The 25733-nt window shown below is 42.3% G+C and overlaps 1 protein-coding gene across 4 annotated transcripts in view; it reads right to left on the bottom strand.

Moving 5' to 3' along the window:
* Positions 1–25733, bottom strand: part of SEMA5B (semaphorin 5B) — a 277297-nt gene that overhangs the window by 88603 nt on the left and 162961 nt on the right. For all 4 annotated transcript variants that reach the window (XM_054209282.1, XM_054209284.1, XM_054209283.1 and 1 more), the window contains one exon: positions 18697–18742. In XM_054209282.1, the coding sequence (XP_054065257.1) occupies positions 18697–18742 (46 nt within the window). The remainder of the gene's footprint in view (positions 1–18696; positions 18743–25733) is intronic.

The raw sequence follows: 25733 nt of genomic DNA, 5'->3' as shown, positions 1-25733 counted from the left end.
AGAGGCCAGTTCATTCCTCTACAAGATTGTCAGCATCAATCTTTTCATCCATACTGATTAACAAATTTCAGACCTCTGAAATATCACCCATAGATTCTTTCTGATAATAACAAATCCATTTCATAAGTTTATTTCTATGTTTCTATATAGTTTGCGGTCTCTACACTAGATAGCACCAGTGTAATCAACCCCTCCCTGGGCAAATTCTACAGCATTTAAAAGAAATTGGTAAGTGCTGGGTCTTACAGCACTTAGAAGAAAAAAATCTTTGAAAGAAGCTCTATAGGCTGTATCCAGAAAATCCATGAAAAGGTTCTTGTTTAACTTAAGTTTCTATGATATGTACTGTAAAAACACATCTTTACCTATCTCTTCCCTATTTAATCCTCCAGGACTTCTCCATAAAGACTTGCTGCCTTAACCTAAAAGTGGAAAGTTAAATTCCCTTTTTGAAGCATTGCTTTTTTCTCTCGAAGACAAGGCACATTTACAGTGCTCTATAAATAATAACTTATTGAAATCTAACTTCTTAATAATAAAGCACAGTAGCTTAATACCCTAGAGGCCATTTCTGAAGTTCCAACACTGGTAATTCATTAAAACTGTGATAAACATGTCTGATAGACAGATAACTAATACCAAAAGAACATAATGCCAAGCTTCAATAAATAGTTCTGCTACATACTGCAGTATACAAATTACAGATCGCTGCTGCGTGCACTGACAGGCATGAGGAACGATCACAGGACTCAGTCAATTCATTGCACGGAGAGGAAGGGGCTTGGACGAAGGGAGTTGCTTTGTGTTTTATCAAATTATAAATTGATTTCCCTTAAGTGTTGTCAGATCCTTCGAGATGTGGTAAAACTCAAGCTGTTTGCTTCTTTTCAACTTAACACCCATAGCGCCTATCAACAGACTGGCCCAGTCGCACGGCTCTTCTGGAGTGGCTGGACAGTAAGTCAGCTGGCACAGACCTCAAAATGTAACACTTAGAAGATGGAGGCTGGCAAACATGCAAAAAAAAAAAAAAAAATCCATCAGTGGGTTCCAGTTCTCATAACTTTAATCTTTGAATGAGACCTTCTCTCTATAAACAAAAGTCAGCCTCTTACTATACTGGGACTGATTTTGGCCTGACGTTTTTTGGCTGCTGAACACCATCACTCACTCTGTTCACATCAGAGCAGAAGTGGATGCTACATACTGGCATAGTAAGGATGGAATCAGGAAGAAGGACTTTCTCATTTTAAGAATGGATCTTTAACTCAGCTTCAAATAATACCACCTTTCATACTCATGTTCCTCTATCTCACGGACTCTTATCACATCCTTACAAAGAGAATTGCAATAGTCCGAAGGAAGTTCCTCTGTCCTGGCTCACCTATTGTACAAAAACTATAGAAATGCTGTACGTCTGCACCCACTAGTCAGGGAGGAGAGCTTCCAGGAGATCTGATTATGTTCTCTTTTTTGGTTTTATTCTTAAGCCTCACTGACTTGGAGCCTGTCCTCCCACCTTATGTTTTCAGGCTGTATGCACAGATGGACGGAGCATCGCTGTAACCCCCGGCAGAACAGGGCCTCCAGGTATGGGAGCTCTACTTTCTCCGATCAAGTTATCCCAGCCCAATGAGCTACTGTACATCAGCTGAGTCATGGCAGCCCACTCTGTTCACGGTTCTGTCTTATCTCAAATGGAAGGTAAAATACCTGTTAAAATCCTTCACAGTCTTCCTGCGGCACAGACAGCACGTCCCAGTAAGCTCCTGTACCTCTGTTGTGTGTCTGTGCCTACAGACACAGCCTGTTATCAATGGCAAATGCTACCAACTCCCGTTTGAGGGAAAGTTTTCAGCTGTTTTGAGTTCTTCTTGGATGGTCAATGCTACTGATTTTCTCTCTTTCACAGCTTCAAAATCCCTTGTTATTTACTTGTATTATAGGAGCACGTAGAGGCACAAACTGATATTGTGACCCCCATATTTCTAGGCAATACACAAACATGTTGTGGGAGAGAATTTCTGTCTGAGAGCGCTTACAAGCCAAACAGAAAACACAGGCACATGGGAGGAAAGGAAAACAAGAAGCCCAGAGAGGTCAACTGACTAGGAAAAGCCACTGAGCATGTCAGAGGCAGAGATGAGCACTGAACTTTGCTCTCTTGAGGACTAAAAACTTTTCTGTCGAGCACAAAGTAAGTTCTTAGGTAGCATTTTTTTTTGCCAGTATCACAAAATGCATCCACTGAATCGGTGGTGCACAGAGGGAGCAGGTTTAGAGAGTAGAACAACAGGAGAGATGCCACGCATCCCATCCTTTCTGACATCTTCAGGCAAGGCCGCAGTCTAATGTATAAAAACATTTGTCCTGCAGAAGATTCCATTAAACAACATACCATCTGTAAATCAGACATTCCCCCCTCTCTGCAGTGTCAGGTAGGAATTTACAACTCCAGACTGTGCATTTCCTTATCTGAAAGCAGCATTATATGAGGCTTAACAAATCACGGTTTCTACAGTGTAACCAAATGGAAAGTACTGTACAAGTATGAAGTCTTATTATTAAAGACAATTGTCTAAAGCTTTAGTAAAGAACATTTGATACCAAGTACTAAAACTAAAACAGTGTTTTCTAAGATAAACAATACATATAGGTAGTCCCATCCAGGCTACAACCTGTACTTTTCAGCTCTTTGGGAATTTTAGTGTACAAAGGACAGCTTATAATGGAGCAGCCAGCTCAACCTTGAGGAGGTACTGTCAAATTAAAATTCATATCTGAAGCAAGCAGATTGACTTGCCAGCGCTTTAAGCATACTTTCAGTAATCCTGGCGTAAAACATTTGTAACTCAATGCTGAATGCCACACAGAAGAGAATTTCAGCTTTTTTTATATAATGGAACTGGCTTTCTCATCCATATTTGCAGTTTTTGTAGTGCCCGTGAGCCTCCATCACAGCCCAGGACTCCTTGTGCAAGCCTGTGGAGGTGTAGCCTTGCCAAAATGCATTATAAGCAAAGCGTAACAATATATGAGGCATCGGGGTGCAGTGGATGGCAGAGGACAGAGACAACAACGCATAACCACACACAGAGAAACTCATCCCGAGGGTTTAGTAACCAGAAGAGTTAGTATACCAAGAATGGGATCCTTCCAAGACACAAAGAGGACACATGGGAGAAAGCAAGAGGAGAAGGCACATTAACCACAGGGGAGAGACATGGGCTTCATGGGCTGATTCAAAGTGGGGTGAGTCTCTTACGGGAAGTGATAAGCAGGTCTGTGAACGACCCATAACATTAATGTAAGCACTAATGCAATGCAACAAGGATACGCCCGAGAGGGGAATTAGTGGAAGGGTGCAGAGACCCTGGTGATCCAGCAACACGAGGAGCTACGGATGTGATGCTTTACCTGAACAGAAGGGCTTGTGGAAGCCAGGAATAATGCCCAGACTAAAGGTTTTAGCAACAGATCGGATTGCAGTGCGGTCCATAAGGGTAAAGAAAGGAGTACACACTCTGCTGTGGCTATGTGCCGAGCTCAGACTGACAGCTACATATTTATGCAGCAACGTTAGATGAACACGCCAACATGTCACTTTGGAAGAAAGATACAGCTCCAAAGAAGAGAGATAAAGATGGCACTGGATTTCTGTTTCCACTACCTAGTGTTTGTATTTTTATCATTCTATATAAAGAAAAATGTCAGTCTGTGACAATGATTTCATTTTGCTGATGATCTACTTCATTTTGCTTGAAAGTGCTTAACACTGCAATGATTTAGCTGCTAGTACTATATGGGAATGCTTATCTTTTTTTGAAAACAACTTAATCTATTGGATATTTCTATTGCTTTTAAGCATACAAAAGCATGGACAGGGTGAAATGCAAATTTATAGTCTTAGTTAACTCAGATATTTGACAGCTTTCACCTGTAGCCAGTTTAGAATGAGCGACAACATCCAGAACTGGAGAACAGCACAGCGGATGTTAAAGAAAGACGACTTACAGTGTTTCCTATTACTGAAGATCAAAAGCATACAGAAACAGAGAGGAGACTTCTAGTATACTGGGTAATTAACAGCCACAGTGGAATTTGGTTTCTTGCCATGTCACATTCAGTTTATAGCTTATGACAACAAACATTTACTAAATGCACTGGAGATTAGAGAGACATAAGATTATATGATAAATCAATAAAATAACAAAATAAAGAGGTTAAAATACACTCAGTCAAAATTGATTAAAGAAAAATTCCACTACAGTCAAGCACAGCCGACGTACGTGCAGGTGTGGCTGACACTGGCCAGGTGGGCACCACACAGCACTCCCTCTCACACCACCAGCACTGTTTATTCTGTGAGGAACAGGTTTTGCTGTGGTTTTGGTTTTTTTTCTTCAGTTGCTATGAACAAGGTACCACAAGCTATTTCTAAGAAGCGAGCCAATGAATGGAGTCACAGCAATGGTCGCCCTTGATAAAGTGGGGGCAATTCTTCCTTCGAGGCCCCACTACCGCCAAAAGATGTCCATCTCCACCCCTTTATGTTCTTTGGCAGAGTCACCATTCAGAACTAAATCCCTCCTTCCTCTTTGTGGGCTCCACTGATGGATGTGACAAGACTTCTAAGCAGCCTCCTCTTACTGTTTTGCACAATGATTTCTGGAGTAGGAGGTTCAAAACCCCTTCCAATGGACCAGCCCATACTCAGTACAAAATCAATTTACCATGGCTATAGTCTCTTTTGTATTTCTGCATCAAGCAAGGCATTTTATTCTCCTTCATTTTTCTACTCCGGGTTTCCTTGCCATCGTGCCTCTTTGAAGCTCGCTGCTATGTAGAGATGTTAAGGGTTCTCCACTATACATTTTTTTTGTGTTCCCTCCCCCCCTGCTTCTGAGACAGACTGGACAAATCCTGCACAGTCAACCGAGTGCATTTTTGTGCAGCCACATTTAGAGCTCAGCTATGAAAAGCAATCTTCCCATACATGCTTCAAACCGAAAATGTAATCACTGAAGCACATGTGAAACCTCTGTGTATTATCAGCTTTCTCAAGTGGGGAAGTCTTGCATTCCTTATTCCTCTCCAGGTTACATCACCAAACATTCTTGTTCAGCATTTATTTGTTTGCTTTGAGAAGGAGCTAAAGTAAGTTTGAGGAAATGCCCAATTTGGATACGATTCTCCCAACAATTAGGCTGAGATTCAGGAATCAAAATCGGCACATCCTGCAGTATTAAAGAAACTAACGAAGAACTCAAGATGACGTTTTCACTGTTCCATGCCTCCTGTTTTTCTTTAGGGAAATCACACCTATTGCATTAGCGGGGGGGCTAATACTCTTTCAGATGACAAACACTGCAATATATTCTCATTAAAACTGTGTAAGAGGTTGAATATGGTTTGAGCTCTGTCCTGGCTTGAAAAAAGGGGGAAGTGTGCAATTAAAAAAAATAAATGTGCATGTGATTCAATTTATCCTATCAACATTCTTTTCTGGTTGTGCTCTTAAGCTTGGTGTAGTACAACCAAAAGGGAAAAAAGGCTTGGGAAATCTTTAATTAAGTGAAAGACGCATTATTGAGACCAAACGAAAGCTTTGAGATTACTTTAATTAGCCAAGGCCAGTTTTGTGCAAGCCAGAGAGACTGGGAAAGTTTTGCAAGGCAAGCTGAAAACAGAGATCCCGCCTGAGCCACGGGAACTTAAGTGAAACCAGACTCTCCTTCCTGCTCTTCCCTATTTTAAAGTAATAGTTTTTGAGTTTCAAGACTATGGGCAAAAAATTCTAAATCCTCAGCTAAAGAGGAGCCTTTGTACTTTCCCTATTCAGTTCAGCAGATGTATGCCTGAATTTCCATTTGTTTTGCAGACCTAGCGAAAGAATCCAGACTCCTTTTCCTAGAGACCAGGACTTTGACATGTACTGCGGAAGCACATGGAATACTCCTTTGCACTCTGCTAGGGATTTCTGCTTAAAGTTAAATGGTAATTCTTGCCCCAGTAAGCCCAAATCCGAGAGTTAAGGTGAAAGACAACATGTGGCTGCAAAAAAACAGGCAGAAAGAACAAGAGGGAGCAGTGAGATGACTGATATTTGCAATCAGGGAGTACACATGGTGCACAGGCAAGTGTGGTGCAAGCTTCTCAGGAAAGGTTTTGGCACCACACCTAGATTTTGACCTTTAGACTCTCTAGCTTCTATGGGGTTTGGTGCTCAGCATCACAAACTGCCAGAAAGTGTCATTTCTGATAAAACACTAGTAACCAAGAATAAGTAGGACATTTCAGATGTTACCAGGCTGGGCTGGAAGAGGAAGTCAGTGATGAAAAAAAGTCTCCCATGTTTCATAGAACGGATTTTGGTATATATTTTTTTTAATTGTTCTATAGCTACATTGTGCATTACATATCTGCCTTCCTCCGCCAGGTGCCTAACGCTCTTGATAAGCTAATTACAGCCTTCTGCTTATTTCATGTCAAGTTTACCTCCCCAGTCTCAGCCTAGCCTGCAGTTCTGGCATGTTTTTTTACTTAATCCAAGACCATCTGTGCTCCGTCAGCAAGGAACACTTAAATACAGAGAAAGTGAAGAACCAATGGTGTTGAATTCCCCATACGCTGCCCCCAACTCCTCTCCCCAGCATTTCCAATTAAGTGTGAAGCCAACATCCATCCTGTCCTAAATACACTGGAAGCCTCTGAGCAGGCTACAGTTATCTACAGATGCAGCAACACTTTTCAGTGGTCAGTGGGGAAATGACAAGCCAGAAAGGACCTGAACCTCTCCATTTCTTTGTACCAAAAGCTTCACATTTCAAATACCATCGCATCACCAGCAACACATGCAGTGGTTGAGTTCAGCTGTTGATCAATATAAAATCAAATACTTGTCTCAGAGGAGCACAAGGAATCAGTTGGAGAAAAAAGCAATGAGGTTGATTTATCAAGAATCTAAAAGATATTTCTTAAGCCTTATGTTTATTGCTGCAAAATGGAAGCACACACCAGTTTAAATCCAAACTGGACTGCAACATTAGGAAAGATGGCGCTCTGCCCCTCTCCTGTCCCACCACAAAAAGTTAAATGTTTCTAACCCCTACTGTCCCCTCGCTGCCCAGCTGGATGCAGTCCCTGCCTGCTGCCGCTGTAAGCGGCCAGAGCCCCACCGCTGTGCCTAGCATCAATCCACCTAGCTTCCTCCTACGGCTGGGAAGCAGATGCCTTCAGACTCCCTGCTTGGTCTGTCACAGTTTGCCTTGCTTCTGCCTCCTCTTTTCCAACACCAGACGTCAGCAACTGATGCCGTAGTGAGCCGTGCCAAGCTTCATCTCAACAAGAAATTTATTTGGTCCTTCTCCTGCAAAGAAGACTCTGATGCAGTGTCTTTCATTCCTTCCTCCCAGCTCCTCTGTTCTGTTCTCCAGTCTGCACTCTCCTGCCAAGCCAGGATTTATTTTCCTATTTCCTTCAGTTTGAGTCCTGCCCTTACATTCCCCCACCACCTGTCTCTTCTCTCACCTCCCTTTCCAGCACGTTTGCATTTGACCTCTACCGAGGTCAAAGATTCCACAAATGAGTTTTGAGAATATGCCTTATAATGAAGATGAGGGAATACAAAATGATTCTCCAACAGGATTAATGCAGCATACTTCTTTGTGCTGCTTCTGTCAAACTGCTTTTTGGTGGTTTTCAATGCTTTCACATTTATCTTGTATTGAAAAAAAAAAAATCTTTTTCTTTTTTCTGCCTTGTTCTTAAATCCTCAGTAACTGATCTCACAGCAAAAGCTACTAAATTTGTAACAATTATATTAGCCACATACATTTTTTCTCCTGTCACTGTGTTTACCACTATTATATTTATGAACCATTGATCATTCCTTTCTACCCCATGCATCAAAATCCTCTCCTCTTAGGCAACTGCACTTTGTCTCTTAATACTCCCAGGCTAACTTAAGAACATTTTGTCATTCTTAATAAAGCTTAAATCACTTCTTTTTGAGCAACATTGCAGCCTATTCAGGTGACTGCAGTCTTGTTATTCCTTTTTCTTTACTTATAAGGAATTAAAACACTCTATTTCAAAAACCTCAAAACCGTGCTTTGTCTCCTGTCTGAAGTGATTAATTAATAATTAAAATAATATATGGAATTTGATCCACATTCCTGACACAAAAGTGTTTCTGATGAAAACATATTTTTATTAACCCTCCCCTCAAATTCTTTCCATACTGTTCTCTTTTTTAAAATATAAATAATCCTGTAAATGTAAGTATTTTTATCTGAAGTGCTATGTTTTTATTGCCTTTTTCCCCTACCAGACCCCAACTACTCTATTTCTACGTTAAAAGGTCTTCATTTAAAAAGCTTAGAAAAAAGTAGTGAAAAATGGGTCCATTTTAAACACGTGGACGTACTGAAGTCACATAATTGCTTACCTAGAAAGCAGAGGTGAAGATAACAATTGCTTAATAATATATGTACTATGAATCAGAATATAACAACTCTGCAGACTCATGATTAAGGCAAATGCCCTACATTTACAAGTGCATATCATCATGTATAATACTTAGGTTTTAAACAGAAAGCCACATGTTTCAAAGCACTTCAAAAGGACAAGTATCATTATCTCAGCTTCACATGTGGAGAACGGAAAGCTCAGACTGGAGATGGCTGGAAACCACCTTACCTGCCCACAGCTGTTTACAAGCGAGGCAACTAGTTCATGCTATCCAAACTCTCCTTATAGACAATGGAAACATGCAATTTTTCTGCATATCTCCTTCCACTGACTCCCCACACTTGGTCTCCACAACCTCAGAAGAGCTTAGGCTGTACTTGGTTGCGCTACCAATACAAACATGTTCAATAGCTACAACCGTAGTGTGGTAACTTTTAGATGAAAAACACATTTCAGTTACAACAGACTACCTGTAAGATCCCGTTGACTGTTCAAGTTGTAGTGGTATCCAGCAACTTATTTATACCCCACAGCCACATCCCTCACCCTCTTCTAGTGGTACAACCCAACCTTCCTGTCCCATTACCCACCCATCAGCAACCAACTCACAGCAGCTGTTGCCTGATGTTGTTTAGCTGGAGGTTTGCTACTCCTCCTGCTGCCCTGAAGAAAGGCTTCTGAGTCTGAAAACTTGACATCTTTTTCCAGTCAAGGTGGCTGGAGATGCTGTAGGCATAGTTGAGTTTGTGTTTGTTTACTTGACTGTCCTCTTAGCACATGGGTTGTGCTTTCCTTGAGCTCAGCCTGGGAAAGGTAGATGAAACCTTGGAGGCCAAAGCTCTTTGGGGCTCTCAAAGGATTCAGGGAAGGTGCACCTGCCATGCTGAGGCAGGATCGATGTCCTGTGGGAGTGATGAGCAAACCGTTCCCGTCTCTGCTCCCCAGCTCTGGGTCTCTGGTAACAGCTGGGCAGGCCACGTTACTGACTGCTGCGCAGCTCCAGGCTCCGATAATCCCCTCGTATTAGTCATTCAGAACTGTTGCTGTTAAAAGAGCTGTAAAACACACATCAGCTAAACTGTTACTAACAGAGAAAAGTAGGATTATTTATCTAGGGAAAAAAAAAGCGTGCACTGACATGAAATGTATTTACTATAAAATAGTTCTCTTTTTTTCTAAGAGCTCAATAGTTCGTTTTAAAGGAAACATATGAGGTCATTCATGGGCCCTTTTAGAGAGGTGCAAATCAATAAATGGTGATTTTTTAATGCGCTCTTTATAAATGACTGGATGCTATCAGGGTCAAACTTAATCCTCTACAGAGAGCCGGTGCAAGGGACGTGAATCATTTAAATCTCTCTTAAGCTCTGCTTTGAGAATAAAATGTAGATATTTCCCCGTATTCCCAGTCTTAAAAAAAACCAAACCTGCTGCTTCTTGGCAGCAAGTGGCCCAGATACTCCATTGTTCGTCGTGTAAGATGCACTCCTCTGTGTTATCAAGAACTTGTCTTACTTCTGACTTCCCAGTATGTGCAGCTCAGCTCCCAGGCCACGGACGGGTCGGGGCACCAGGTCCCAGGTAGGAAATGCATTTCACTGAGTGCAGAGCCCTGAGAAGTGTCACACTTCAGCATTGGCTGCAGCAGGGTGCTGGGACCTCTCCCCAGGCTCCACTGATGGGCAGCTCGCCACCTCCGCAAAGCCGGGCTCGCTGCGTGGGGCAGAGATTGCGGGAGGCATCACCTCCTCTCCAGGAGAGCGTGAAGCAGGAGCCAACTGCATGAACCCTGCACTCGGCATGTGAAACTCAGTCGGTCGCTGTTGCCACATCAACAGCTTTTAGCGAAGGTGCTGCATTAAACCCATCCTGCATTAGAGCCTTCACTAACGATCGCATCGGAGCGCCCTAATTGGGACAGGAGCAACTAGGAAATGCCTTATGTGCCTTGTGGTAAGACAGCATTTGCAGGTAGAGAATAAACCTCTCCCACGCCTAAAAATACCCCACATCCCTAAAATAATAATAATAAAAAAGCAGTGTGTTTTTATATAAATCTCAGTTTATATAAGTGTCAGTTTATCTAAGGTGTAGCCTACAACAAGAGGCAGATTTGCCTCTCGGGAACATCAGCAGAGCTGGATTTGTTGACAGTAGCCACAGATGAACGCGTGTGTCAGGGCAGGGGACAGCCAGGGCATAAGTACACGCAGATCCCCGAGAGCTGGTGGAGTGGGAAGCAGCCTACAGAGAAAAAGGAGTAAACAGGCAAACCAAAATACGTTTTGCAAAGATACAGAAGCAACGTTGGTGACAAGAAATGAGAAGTCCAACGGATATTTTTCTTTTGAATTTTCATTTTTTTTACCTCCCCTTTCTAAAGGATGTTTAATGGTCCCGACTGTAAGTTGCAAGGAGTAAGAACATTAGTCTTCATTCCCTACACATAAAACGCCTGACAGGGTTTTATCAAATAAAGAGACCAATATGCTACTGTTATCAGTAAGTGACTTCAGCAGCTAATTAAATTCTCAGTTTCTGAATCCTGCTCATAATGTTTGCTGACAAAGACCAAAACCCCTGTAGTAATTCTGGCTTTTAGGTGAGGTGAGGCAGGGAAGGAGGGAATGACAACTAACAAATACCCAGGAAAGCGAGCTGGCAATCCATGGCCGACAGTCATCACGCAAACCTCACTTCACCATGTGAGTGTAACTGTGATGTAAATCAGCTCCGTGGCCTTCACTGACTCCAGGAAGGTTGCCCTGCTTAATGCCAAGGATGAATCCAAACAGGTATAGCTCCCGAACCTCCTATATGTGCTATACAACCCTATGTATACGATCCTCCTGCGTATGGGTACATACATATGTATAGGTATAAATATATATGTAAATGTATATATGAGAACTTCCTATACCATGCCTAAATAGTCACTTTAGAGGGCAAGTACATTGATCACAACTAGGCAGTGCACTCTGAGCCAGTTTAGCAAATCTATGAATGCACGTATTGAAACGTATTCTCACTCGGCAGAGCATGCAGCGTGCTCTTAACTCGGACAATTCTCAAAGGAAAACAGGCATTTATTTAAAGCTAAACCTGGGCTTAAAAGCTTTGCTGGCTATAAATGGACTCCTGAGTTGGGTTCTCTCAGACAGAGGGGATGTTGTGTTCAGAAATCACTCAACACTATGAGGTGTGAGAAGAGATTTGCTTTCTCTGCTCTCTGAATTTCAGCTGATGAGTAACATAAGCACAACGTTTGTTCCCAACAGCTTATGCCGGAGCCTATCAAAGAACATAAAGTACCGTTCCCTGCAGCGCGGAGCTGCAGAAGTGCGTCCTTGCAGGATGAAGTATGGCCTTCCAGCATGGCCATCTCCAGTCCGACATGCCTTGTTTTCTTCCCCATCTCCCACCCCAGGTAGAAATGTCTCTCTCAGATAAATCCTGAGAAGGAAGACCTGCACCTGAAAGCTGCAATCTAACTCCTGATCAGTCATTTTGAGGAAGAGTGTACTCAGGGAGAAGATTTGATTTGGAAACCTGAAACCATAAGAATAAAAAGCTGAATTTGCCAGAAAGTTTGTTCAGCCAATATAAGCTTTATTATGGAATAGCTTTAAACCTCTAGGCTGAGAGTGAGAGGTTTTAGGTGCAGCTTTGGAAGGTGATTTATGAATAGATTTATATGTTAATCTGTTAATAAAAAATGTATCGTACTGATAAAATATGTGACAATCATAACTCAGCTATGAGCCACATATTAAAGACTGCATCTGCTCTAGTAGAGATTTTGATTATGTTTTTAAACGAGGGAACTGCATTGGTCTGAAAATAAAGAAATAAATGTTTTATCTAGAAATATGTGTCATATAATTCAAAGAAGTATCTGGGAATCTGCAAGAAACAAATAATAAACTGCTTTTGAGAAAATGATTTCTGGAAAGTGAAGCTTATTCCTGAACATTTCAAAATGGAGTTCCTGTCAGGCGGCTCAGTGGTACATAAAGATAGGCAAAGTATTCTCACTCTTTCCTGAAATTACTTCCCAAACTGGATTTTAAATTGGATGATAATCTTGACGCTCCAACTAGATTGAAGAAATAAATATATTCAGCAAACTTGGGCCAACTTCTGAGCACCCTGGGTTTGCGCTGTCATATCAATGCCTGGTTTCCTCACGATTTTCGAAAGGATATTTTGAAAAATGGGAACGACTCTGGCTCAAGGATGTTTCTGCAAGAAAATCTGAAACACAATACTTTTTTACCTCTTTTTATTGACAAAACTCACAGCACTTTATAAAGGAGTGCTATATCCCCATTTCGCACATGAGCAAACCCCAGGCAGATCAACCGGGCAGATTAACTTTCCCTCAGGCACCCGTGGGCAGAGCCAGCAATACAAATTCGGGCCCTCCAAGCCCCGTCTGGTGCCTACCCGGCATCTCCCGGGGAGGTAAGAGTTATCTCTTATTTGTAAGTTTTCTGATGAGCACCAGGGCTTTGTGAACGTATTCTGAATCCTTAAAATTTCCCAGTGAAGTATTTTCACCAGGAAAGATTACTTGAGTGACAATTTGTGCTGTAAACTATATTACTCACTGCTCCCCGTTGGTTTTGTTTATCATACTTTATTCAACTATACAGAGAAAAAACAAGTCAAACCCTGCCACCTCTCCTCACACTTTTATACATTTGCAGAGCATGTTTCTTGTCAGCACACATAAATGTGGCACTACTGAGCCCTAAATAAGTAGAAAACAATGCATTTAATGCTCGGTTTGATTGAAAGTGCAAAATATGAAACCTGTTCCGTTTGTTGCTATGTGACATATTGAGGCCTGGTAGGCAAGTTTTATTATTATTAACTACACTTTGTTGATACGTACTGTTGATTTACCAGTGATTATGCCACAGAGTTAAAGATTCCTCCGGGGACTAGCAGGGAGGGAAGTGTGTCTTCAGGAGCAGATGTGCAGTTTAAGAGCTTCACCTCTGTAGCAGGGACGTTTCTGCTTCTTGGATTGAGGGAAGAAAAATTGGAGTAAACCCATCCTTTTGGAAATGCACTGGATACGTTCATCTGCTACAGGACCATATGGAAACATTTTGTCTCTGTTTCAGGTTTGAAAAAATGCCCATTCCAAATCCCCACGACATTATCAGAAAGAAATTGATTTCTATAAGCTTCAGATCAAGGCTTAAGAGCTGATGCTGCCTAAGCACGTTGCTAACTTTAAGCTTGGGTTTAAGTCTTAGGCCTCCAGTGGGACTGAGAAGTTCATCAAGTTTTACCCTAGTGACTGGGTAACGCTCTCCAAAGTGCCCACATGAATGTTGATGCACTTATTTATACATTTGGAGCAAAATTTCAAAAGCAAATGAAGCTGTGTGTTTTGTAGCATTTTCATGTTTTGCAGTGGGGTAATTGCAGATCTGTAACTGGAGATCTAGATTCTGGCAGCCCAGGTGGTACTGGAGAGTGCGTAACTCCACAGGCAATCCTACCAAATTCAGGGTTATGACTACTGGGGAACTAACACGCTCTCTCTCTGAACTTAGTCCTCGCTTAATTTTTTTGTCCTCAGGAAAAAATATTAGATTGTTAGTTAAAGCATATTTTAATCTCAAAAGTTTTGTGTCTTTCTTAGCAGATGAAATAACTTATGTCTTCCAAATAGTTTTGCGAAAGGTACGCCCATTTATTCTTTCATATTCTGCTAAAATACAGTTTATTTTTAAGAAATGGAATACATACTGGCTTTTCAAGTATTTTAAATACTATTAACCTGAAGCTTCACAGGGCTGGTTAGAAACTTTTTCATAAGAGATCTTCCATTAAAACAAATAATTGAAATCAAAACATTTTATGAAATTCTAATAGTTTCTATTAAACTTATCAGATGAGGTTTCAGAAGAGAACCTTGGATCCAGAGGGAAATTTTTGGTCACAAGCATAAAGGAAATAAGAGGAAAAAAGTTGCCCCAAACAAACCAGGTCAATCGCTCAAGATGAGAGAAAAGCCCATTCAAATCCTCTCTCTTGATGCTTCAGAAAATAACTTGACCTAGAATATTTGCATCCCAAGTAACCATGTGTCTATCTCCTTCTTTTTCAGATTTTACAAAGATGTCAAAAAGTCTTGTTTTCATCTCAGTGAAAAAAGGTTGGAAATCTTAGCATCTCAAAAAGGTTCAAAAAATCATTTCACGCTCAGTTCAATTAAGAACTCTAAGTTCCGGGTAAAATCAGGGTGAACAGGGGGTAGGCACTGCACTGGGACTTATGAAATGCCTGCCAAGTAGCCTGCTTTTAGCTCACACCAGAGAATAGCATTGCTTGCTAAGAAGTCCTAATCAGCATCGTGCATTTTTTAAAATTTGCTCAAAGGCTTATGTTTTTAAAATGACCCTTCCACCTACTCTATTAATTACAAACTCCAGTATAAAATGGACTTTTCTATGGCCTCATGTGAAAGCTGCAGATTAGGACCTAACCTTGTTTCAGACCCATGCATAAATTAAACAGCATGTGCTCAAGTGCACATAATTTTAAAAATGTGTTCTATAAAATGCCTAATACTTCAAGCTTGGAATGCATAAAAGAGGACCGTTTAAAGATGGAGATGAAACATGTTGCAGGGATTTTGCTTAAAAGAGATGCTAAAAGATTTAGGGAACAGTATCCATTTTAAAACTATGCTTCTTGACTGCTGCAAGAATTTGAATACTACATGCCAAAGTTTCCAAAATTAACAGGTGCTTCTGGATACACCATGTGGAGCATCTCAAGATGATGATTTTCAGAAATTCTTTAACAATGTGCCTCAATTTTGGCAAGACAGACAGGTAGACAGAATCACAAATGATCCCCAAAATACCTTGGCATCAACTTCCTTCTGGATATTGACATTCAGCCAAAAATGTTTCTCACAAAAAAAATTAAGCACCACCACTAAGGTTTCTCATGCAACTACAACTCATCTGGTGTAAGGTTTCTCAAGTCCCAAGCAGAATTTCTCAAACACAGTTCAGAAACAAAGAGAGAGGGGGGAAAAGTCTCAAAGAAGTTGAGACATTTTGTTCTGCAGAGCAGGAAACAAGCTGCTTCTGCTTCAGTTTCTGCTCCGCTCCACTCACTAGTTCTCATGTAAAAGCTCAGTGCTACAGTCTTGAAGAAACAACCTCAGCAGAACCAACAGCAAATTCAAAGTGAGGAGAAAACTTCAGCACGTGGTAGAGCAGCTGAGAGCTCAGAAAGGAAAAGAAATGACCCCTTTATAATACGGTCCAACAGCTGACACATCCTAAAATCTACCTCACTTCCTCCCCTCCCCTGAAATCTCAACTGTTCTATAGGATAATGCTATCTTTTTACACAGCTCTTATCCAGTAACTTGCCCATATAATGCTAAATTTTGTCTTTTAGTCTACTGCACTTCCAAGACAATAACTTCCTATCCAAACTACGTGGAGTGGCTACATGATACTCGAGTGTGTTCTTTGCTGTGGAGATTACACAATTAAGTTTATGCTAATGGTAGTCCAACACAGATTCAGGAGTAATACCATAACTTTGGCTTCTGGAACTGAAGACTTCTAAAATGTATTTCCAGGAGTGACAGTTTCACAAGATGATCCTTGAAGTTGAGGGAGAACTCGTGCTCATTTTAATTCATTTTGCCTTGGTCTTAAATAAAAGGCCTCCACGGCCATTCAACAGGTAGAAGGAAAGAGGGCGGCCTTTTAGTGTCTGGGTGCTGAAAACCTTTCTAAAACCAGAGAGTAACGACATGGTTAACACTGGGTTTGTGATACACCGTATTAGTAAAGGGGATTATAATCCAGAAACAGAAGAATTTATTCCCATTGGAAAGCAATGAATATAGTAATGCTGTGACGAAAAACATTATGGCCTGCTCAATGGCAGGAAATATTCATTTTCTGGTTAAAGAACAGATAACTGTCACAGAAAACACGCATTAGGTGGAGTGAGCTAGTAAATCTACCCATTAGAGAATGAGAGACTAAAGTACTGGATTTGCTGTGCTAGCAAGCGGTGGCACAGGGATATTGCTCCTGCGAGATGCCGTTGCCAGCCTTGCTGAAAAGACAATTAAGAGTCATCTCCTTCAGAGGAGCACCCTGACCTTGGCCTCCTCTCCTTTCCATGGCAGCTGTGGGGCTCAAATGTGCCCTTGCCTTTTCCCCACAGGGACAGTGCAGCCTACGGATATAGCTGATTGCACAAGAACACTCAGTGAAAAACAGCTTTAAACTTCACCTAACCATGCTGTAGAGAGGTATATTTCTCACAGTGCCAGGCTTTGCCCCATGACCAGCATATCCTGCTGTCTCTGTAGATTGTGCTCCTCATGTTCTTGCCCTCACCTCATGGAAGCACAGATGCAAGGGAGCAGACATCTGTCAACACAATCCTGCACCTTGAAGCAGATTTAGCACCACTGGCAACCTAAAGAGTAGGCACCATGAGCAGGAATAAATCAGCCCACAATCTGAAGTTGAAAAACTATCCCCAAATCAGGCCTGACAAGATCCACACTGTATTTTACTTGCAAGCAAACAGGAGATCCAAACCAACCCAAATTAGCATTGCGATTACTTCTTAAACTGCAGATTCTTTGCATTTCTTGTCTCGCTTTCTGAACTGATCTTTAAAATGATGCACAGCGAAGGGAAGGTGGGAGGGGGTGCCTCTAAGCCACATCATCTGCGTTATGGAAACAAGCCAAGCAGCTACTTAGGCAACCATTAGGTCAGGAAACAATCGCTTCCATCATTCCCAACACGTGTGTCAACATAATTCCATGCTCTCTTTGTCATGCAAAAAGTCTTGGCAAAGTGACCGGATACACCCAGAAAGCAGGAGCAAACTAAGCTCATTATGTTAACCGGAGATCCCACAGCATCCTCCAGTGCCATAGAAAGAGGCTTCCCATGTTTTGCAGTGTAGGAAAGGAAACTGCACTGAAAAGGGCCCAAGCCAAGCCTGACTTCAGAAGCGTATAAGGAAAATTTGCAATTGGGTTTCGTGGAAGGGGATCCCTCGTCTGACAAGCACAAGAGGCTGTGTCAGGCAGTACAATAACAGGCACTGCAGAAGGTATGACACTTCGCATAACTACAGAGACTTCCCTCTCCTGTGGGCTCGCTGGAAGCCTTCCAGCCATGCTAATATGGCTCTGCAAAGGGAAACTACTGCCAAATGGGAGTATCAGCTTCTCTAACTCTTTATTGTTGTCATTGGTAACTCCGGACTTTGTTTTCCTTTTAAAGGAAGATTCAATGCATTTTACAACCATTAAACATCTTTTCTTCTCTCCATCTATACTTGTAACTCTTACTAACAGCAAAAGGCTTGTGCACATCAGAATGGCTGGCAATACTACCCTAATGGCTTCTTTGCATGGTCAGGTACAGGAGGAAGGCCTTCCAATCTGTCTGAAAAATGTTGAATACATCTCTGGTGCTCTAGCAACTGTAGAAGATGGTAAATATCCCAGAGCATAAGTAGTTATTTATTTAAAGATAAGCAGTTGGGGTTTTCACTAACAATTCTTGCAGCATCTTTCAATTCCAGACTCAGTGCAGTGGGAGGAAAGTCCTAATACTGCTGGATATTTGCAAGCCCTTTCAAACTTTAGCTGCTTTGCCTCCATTCTGCCATGGGTAACACACATTTTTCAACCCATTTTGCCTCTCAAATGCTTGCAAGTCCAATCTTGCTTTTTGTAATGCATTCAGCAAAACACAACTCCTCAGCAATCCATGTTCACAAAGGCCAACCATGGCTAAAAACAAGGGTGGACGAGAATAGTAAAAGCTTCTTCTACATGTTGCTAACATCTCCTCTAATGAAAGCCAAGGATTTTTATTGATTGTTGTGTTTAAGCCTGTATCAGTCACACTGCATGCTTTGTTCCTTAAGATGCCATATTTTTGGCAGATCTCGTTACCACCCAAACACTGAAGAAACAAGAGCAGAGCGCGCTGTTCAAATGGGCAAGTGTAGAAGAGCCCTTCCCCCAGCATTATTGTTGGAGTGGGAATAAGCATCTGGTTCTGACTTTGTCTTCTCTGTGCTCCATCGCTCTGGGCAAATTTACACTATACAGCCTTCTGAAAATGTACACCAAATATTACAGAACATTCATTAGCAAGTCAAATAAAACAAGAGAGTAAAAAGTGAACATACCTGAATAAGAGAAACATTGTGTAGACTAAGTCTGAAGAGGTAGTTCCTGCATGAACAAGCAGAAAAATTACAAACCATTAGACTACCAAAGAAGGAAGGGGAAAAGTTATAAAAGCAAGTCATAGTTTTTGGTCATTCATTTCTACAAACAAACATCTTTTCTTGGACTCCTCTCCACAGAATGTAAAAATAGTTATATGCCCTTTGTTTATCAGTGTCTTATTGAACCTTGTAACAAAGTTCTGAGCAGATCTGGAGTAAAATATTCCAGAACCCATGATGAAGAACCACAATGAAATCCCAAAAACACAGGGACTCTCTGCAAGCCCTCAAAGGGCTTTGGTTGAAGTCCCGTATGGGCTCTGCTCATTTTTCTCCGCATTCTGAGAAAACTGGGGTTGGACAGAAGCCAGCTGGAGCAAAGCTGACTCTTGTAGTATGCTTCCCTCAAGCCTGTCCTTGTGGAGACTCCCATTCAGAACTTTGTGGAAAAGGAGGAGAAGAGGACCGATGCTTCTCAGCAGAATCTCTCTGCACAGAAAACCAACAGGGAAATCAAAGCAGTGACTGCAGATACTCCCAATCCTCCTGTCATCGCATCTCCACAGGCAAAGCGAGGGAACTCCTGACAGAAGTCACTGCAGCATGAGATACCACACATCAGCTGAGCTCCTGTAACCCTCCTTCTGTATGTTCATATCCTGTCACAAATCGGAGGGAACACACGTTCACAGAAACATCTGTGGATGAGGCTTAGTTAACAGGATTTATCTCACATTTTTGCTTACTAAGACAATGCAGTTACCAGGAATCAGCTGACATACTAAGCCATACAGACTTGAGCGTGTGCTTGAGGGTTTTGGCCATGTCTAACTTCATATTTTTGCATCCCATCTGTCAGGGAATCTGAAGAGCTGTGATCCTTTTCCAACATCCCTGTCACCACAGTCTCACAAAGAAGACACATTTATATTATACCAGGCGAACTACATTTTTGGAGGTGGCTCTATTTAATCCCTGGAGGTGTTGAAGGCCAGGCTGGATGGGACTTTGAGCAACCTGGTCTAGTGGGAGGTGTCCCTGCCCAGGGCAGGGGGGGTGGAACTAGATGATCTTTAAGGCCCCTTCTAACCTGAACCATTCTGTGATTCTATAAATTGCAGCTTTGATGATATAGCTCCATCTGCTCTACAAGTGCAGTAGACAGACATTCCCCTACCTAGTAAAAATGCAAATTCCTAGTCTTAGGTCAGTGAAGTCAAGAGAAATCAGTGGAAAGCTCCTATAGTAATGAAAAGGTTCTAAGGACTCTTCTGAAGAGTCTTCTTAAGGGTCTGTAGTCAGCAGCACACTCTGCCCAAGCAAAGAAAATAATTCAAACTTTGACATACGAGAGATTCATATTGGGTCACAGTGACCACTACACGGCTTGAGCAATTTTTCCTTCTTCTGTTATGTCTCACTTGTATATCACCTAAGTCATAATCATGGAGTTGCCTGTATACTTTGTCCCACTTCTACAAATAAATCACAAGGTCTCAACTGCTGCTGACTGTCAATAAAGAAGGATGGGAACAAGGATGATGGGGAACTTGGGAAGTCAAACTCGTGGTACCGAATCTTCAGTTGATGTTGCTTTGATTTGCATCATCCTGTTCTATACTGGGACTTGTTACCTGGAGAAGAATGAGATCCATTAGCAATATCCGAACAAAATAATTATTATACCCCCTGTAAGTATGCAGAGTAGTACACACACCCCCGAAGTCTCCATCTTCTCTCCTAGTCCTGTCACTGGAGATCCAGCAGTTCTTTTGTACAGTCTGAAACCCTAATTCTGCCTCAAAGGGCAGCACACTTTCCCAAGTAATTTGTTATTAACACTTTAGCATCAGCCACAGACTTAAATATAATGTCCTGCAGGTGCATGCAGCAGACCAGAGGCACTGAGCTTACATACAGCTAAAATTTCGACATGGAGAGAGATTCTCATCCAGTGACTGCTCTGACAGCTCCCTTAGAAAAGCCCATGCTACTCCCACCAAAATATTAATGCAACTCCAGGACGTGAGATATCATGGAATAAGCCTTCTCCTGGAGAAGTTAAGCATATCACTGGCCTCCAGTCTTACAGCACCCTAAGGAGAAAGTTCTCATAACCAGAGACTTGAAGTTGCTTTCCCGTTGTTAAGCATGCTATTTAAATGCATTGATTTTGGAAGTCTTTTAATGCAGATTTCAGCTCCTTGTTTTAGCCTTGTAAAAAGCTGGACAGTTTGACTGAGTAATAAATTTTAATATTAGGTTTTTTTCCCTGATAGCACCGCAGAGCAAATTCAACCAAAATATCTTTAATGGAAGAGACGTATCTAAAGGACACAATTTTCTTTGCACTCAGCCAAAACAGATGCAGACAGGAACAGTGCCCATTTAAATAAAGCCAGTCTCTGTCCTCTCGGTGACTGCTGTGTAGCACCTGGGCGAAGAGATCACTTGAGTGCTTAGACCTAAACCAGGCAGGAACATCGTACTAATGTGAATAGCACAATGATCTTCCAAAGGCTTCCTACTAACCCCAGCTCTCTAAGTCTGACCTTGTGGCCTTCTTACAGACAGGAGGGTTTCCCTACATCTTTCATCAGCTTGCTTCACCTGGTGTGTGCACAGCCACTGGCAGTTTCTTTTTGTTTGTTTGATCCTTCTCACATCTCATCAGCAGTAATACGAACGCCGGTAGGCAGACCAGGCTACCAGAGACGCCTCCAGACTCCAGTTCACCTGCCCAGCTAGAACTGACCAATTCCTAATTAATAATATGCTCTTTTAACTATACTTGTTCTGTAATGCTATACCAGGAGTAAAAAGTCAAGGGGAAAGATCTGCTGAATAAGACAGTGCCATTTTTATGAATTGCATTTTAACTGCAATTTCAGTCCAAGAATGAGCAAGGTCTCTGAATGACAGGCATGGTTTATTGTACCTAGAATTGCCCCATTTGTGTCCTTTTTTTCTGCTTGTGTTTGAAGTTATGTCTGTTTAATACCTTGCTGAACTATAATTTAAAGCAGCTGAAAGAGTAGGATTAAGAAATATATGAGAACATTGAGATCTCTGCATGAATGGATGAGGTGCCTTCTTGGTCTCTTTTCTTTTTTTTTTCCTCCCATTTTGTCTTCTAAGTGAACGTTGGCTAATTCTTTTCTCTCTTAAATTAAACCCATCTGTACTAGGCCAGAAGAGCGATTGCCTGGTGCACCCAGCTGTTCTAACAACCTCCTTCTCCTGTGTAAAAGCTGGTGCACAAACTTGGAGGGACAGGACAACTTTCTTACTCATTTCCTGTCCTAAAAGGTCACACAACTTCACTCCATGCTATTAAAACATGAGCTTTGTTTCATCCCAGACTTGGCTGTATTTCAGCTATCTTCAGAGCAATCAACTATACTCCTCTAAGTACTCTGGGACAAATGGTATTATACACATTAGAAGGTGCCTGAAACCACTAATTATTATTACTATTAACCTTATTATTCATGAACATCAGTGCATTTCTGAAAACGCCCATGTTAAACAGTAATACCCTGAAGTCTCAGCCAAGACTGTGGTTTTGTTGTGTGAAGACACAGAGTGGGGTGGTGGTGGTTCCTCTGGAGACTGGTTCACAGCAGATGCCTATTTAAACAACCTGAGGGTGGATCCTCTCTCTGTCACCTCTGACTGCAGGGGGATATTAGCCCCCAGCTCAGATATATGATGTTAGCCGTTGTAAAGACCCTTCTGCTCTATACAACCTAGTCTTGAAGAATTTGCCATCTAAATACATGCAGAAGAGTGAAAAAGAGACATTGTTCTCATTTAAATTTAAAACACAGATTGAGCAATTTAGCCAACATCACAGAGTGTATCTGCGGCACAGCCAAGAGCTGATCTTCCGGTCCATTAGTCTATGTCCTGGTTAGGAGAATAACTTGCCCCCAAAGCTGGGGCGCAGCATGTAAACCTGTGCTGATATGCCATTTACACTCATGGAAATTAGGTAGATGTGAAATTACTTTCCTGAACTGGGCCTTCTATGCTAGCCTGCGTATGAACAGAGCCAAGCTGCAGTATAAATCCTGTAGATGAAAGTATTTGTTAATTGGCTTCATAATTTGTATTTGGCTGCCTTGTAAAATGATTAAGTGCTCACTGTGCCTGGTACCACAAAGCAGACGTACCAGAACAGCAGGAGAGCAGCTGAGATGTGTTTCAAGAAAGGGTGGAAGAATATATCCGCTTATATCTGCTTGCCATGACATTCCCAAGTAAAAGCTGCTTATTAAGTGTTTATTTCATACAGCCAACCGCACCTTGGATGAACTTTGTAACATGATGCCCGTGCACTTGTTCACACATTGCCTGGCCTTGAAACAATTTACAGTGAAGGCAAAGTACTTTGTCTACGATGCCACTGAGCAACAGATCTACAAGATAAATTACGCCTTTCCAATAGGAAGCCACATAACAAGAGTGCTTGAATAATAGCAGAGACCCTTCCTCTTAGGAGTTCTGAAATTATAAGGGTTGCAACATCCTTCAGACACTCGTTCAGGCCTCTTTTTCAGTGCCTCTTTTCAGGCACTACATCAATCAACCACTGTGCTGGCTGATTAAAAGGTGCTTCCTTCTAATTAAAAGAGAGGACGCTTCAGTTCTGCTGTGGTAGATCAGGAGGAACATCCCTGCAGTCAATGGACTGAATACGTGTGAATGAAAGGCTGCTCTAGCTTCACATTCTTTTTCCTATTTAAATGAGCAAGGTTTGTTCACATTCCTCAACTTTGTCCCCCTCCAGACACACCGAACAGGTAAGATAACCTCTCTGTGCTTCAAAACAACCCCTGCTAGCAAATCGGGAGCCACGAGATCCCTAATGCTGACCCCCACCAGAACCCCTCAGGACTTCGACATGCACACAGTGACCAGGAATATTCTGCCTTATCTCAGCTGGTCTGTATCACTGTGAGACACGTACACCTACTCGCATGTTGCTACTTGCCTGCACCTTATAGTAGAGGTAAGAAGCTCATCCCTCCCTCGTTACAAGGCAGGATATCTCAAGCCCCCTCTCTTTGTACACAGACGATTATGCTGCAAGTAGAAACAAAGCCAACAAAAGCTGATAATAATGTTTAATCATGCTAAAAAAATATGTTTAAGGAAAGATGAAGAGAACTGAGTGAAGAGACACTCTCCCTTTTGGGGTCAACGATTGCACTGAAACAAGCATCCAGCACAGCCCAGGTGAGGTACTGGAGACTCAAGTAGACGCTGGGAAGGTGTTCCCTGCGCTTGTAGAATAGAACAGAATAGACTATTGCAGTTGGAGAGGAACTACAATGATCATCTAGTCCAACGGCCTGACCAATTCACGGCTGGCCAAAAGTTAAAGTGTGTTGTTAAGGGCATTGTCCACATCCCTCTTAAACACTGACAGGCTTGGGGCATCGGCCACGTCCCTACGAAGCCTGTTTCAGTGTGTGACCACCCTCCTGGTATAGAAATGCTTCCTAATGTCCAATCTAAACTTCCCCTGGCACAGCTTTGAACCATTCCCACGCCTCCCATCACTGGGTACCAGGGAGAAGAGATCAGCACATCCCTCTCCACTTCCCCTCCTGAGGAGGGGATTGTGTTGCAATCAGGAGCCAGGTCTACAAGAGGGACTCGCAACTGCCACAGCATAGATAATAAGAAAAATAATGAACAGAACAGGGCCCTTTGGGCGATACGAAACAAGACACAGAATTATACATGTGACAAACCTAATGCTCCCTTCTGGCACTCCTGGAAGCCCCGTGCTGGGGCTGAGCCTCAGGCTAGGAGCCAGCAGCTCCTGTCAGCTCTTCCTATCTTTGCTTCTGGAGGCCTTAGATATACTTTGTACTTCCACAGTACATGATAAACACAGCTTAGTCACGCTTCACGACTCCCTGGGAGCTGGTTAGTATCATTCCCCCCTTATACTAATGGAGAAAATGAGCCAGAGAAAGGTTAAATGACCTTCTCCAAAGCACACAGCAAGTCAGTGATGGAATCGAGATCAGACCCCAGGGCTCTTGGCTACCAAATCTCATGCTAGATTAACGCACAGTGCCTCTATGCAGGTCCAGCTGTGGCTGAACTTTTCAGATGGTTATCCACATTTCTGAACTAGCCAACCATCCCAAGAAACCCAGCTCCTGAAGGGTGAGTCTGCCCTTTGCTCTCAGGAGTTAATTACGTGCCCACTCCGGAGTGTGATGTGATAATCCATTTGCAAAAGCTACTCCAGTGATTCATTTGAAGGGCCTGGCATACACATGATGGAGAAACTGTGGAGAGCCAGCATCTCCCTTACAAGCTGGATCTGTATTCACCAGTAACTTTGTTTCTATTGAAGAAAAACTTGTCCGGTACATCATTCTTTCTTAAAAATCAATAGATGTTCAACAGGGAACCATACTAAACGGCATACAGTAATACGATGCAGTTGCTGTATGACCAATTCCTTTTCCCAAAGCAACATTTCTCAGTGATAAATCCAGCCAGAGCTAGAGGAGCATCCTCTTAGAAGAGGCTCCTTATGCAAGCAGCATATCATTCTGATTAAGCAGCTTCCAAATTAAGCCGGGGTCTCAGATAACTGTTTCTGGGTTGCCACTGAGGCCCATTTAGTACTTCTCAGTGGAAACAAGGATGAAAATCAAATCCTCTATATCCCAGTCAATGGAGGAGAACTACCATCAGCTTTAATGGTACAGGGCACATGTCATAGATCTGCTCAGGCTTAATGCCGTGTACTCAAGAGTCTAGGAAGAGTCAAAAGAGGCAGATGCTTATAGGGGCAGGGCATGCAGGAACAGCAAAGCTCTGGCACCTTTGGACTATCCCAGCATTCAGAAATCTAGACGGATGGCTGCTGCCGTGGGAGGGAGAAGCAGGAAGGGGACTGTCCCTTGGATTGACAGCCATGTCCCCTCTTCCATCGGCTTGCAAGGGGAGCAGCAAACTGGCTC

This window comes from Rissa tridactyla, chromosome 7 (genome assembly GCF_028500815.1).
Source record: "Rissa tridactyla isolate bRisTri1 chromosome 7, bRisTri1.patW.cur.20221130, whole genome shotgun sequence".
NCBI classification, from domain to species: Eukaryota; Metazoa; Chordata; class Aves; order Charadriiformes; family Laridae; genus Rissa; species Rissa tridactyla.
The sequence above is the reverse complement of the archived record's forward strand: the minus strand, read 5'-3'. Positions and strand labels throughout refer to the sequence as shown.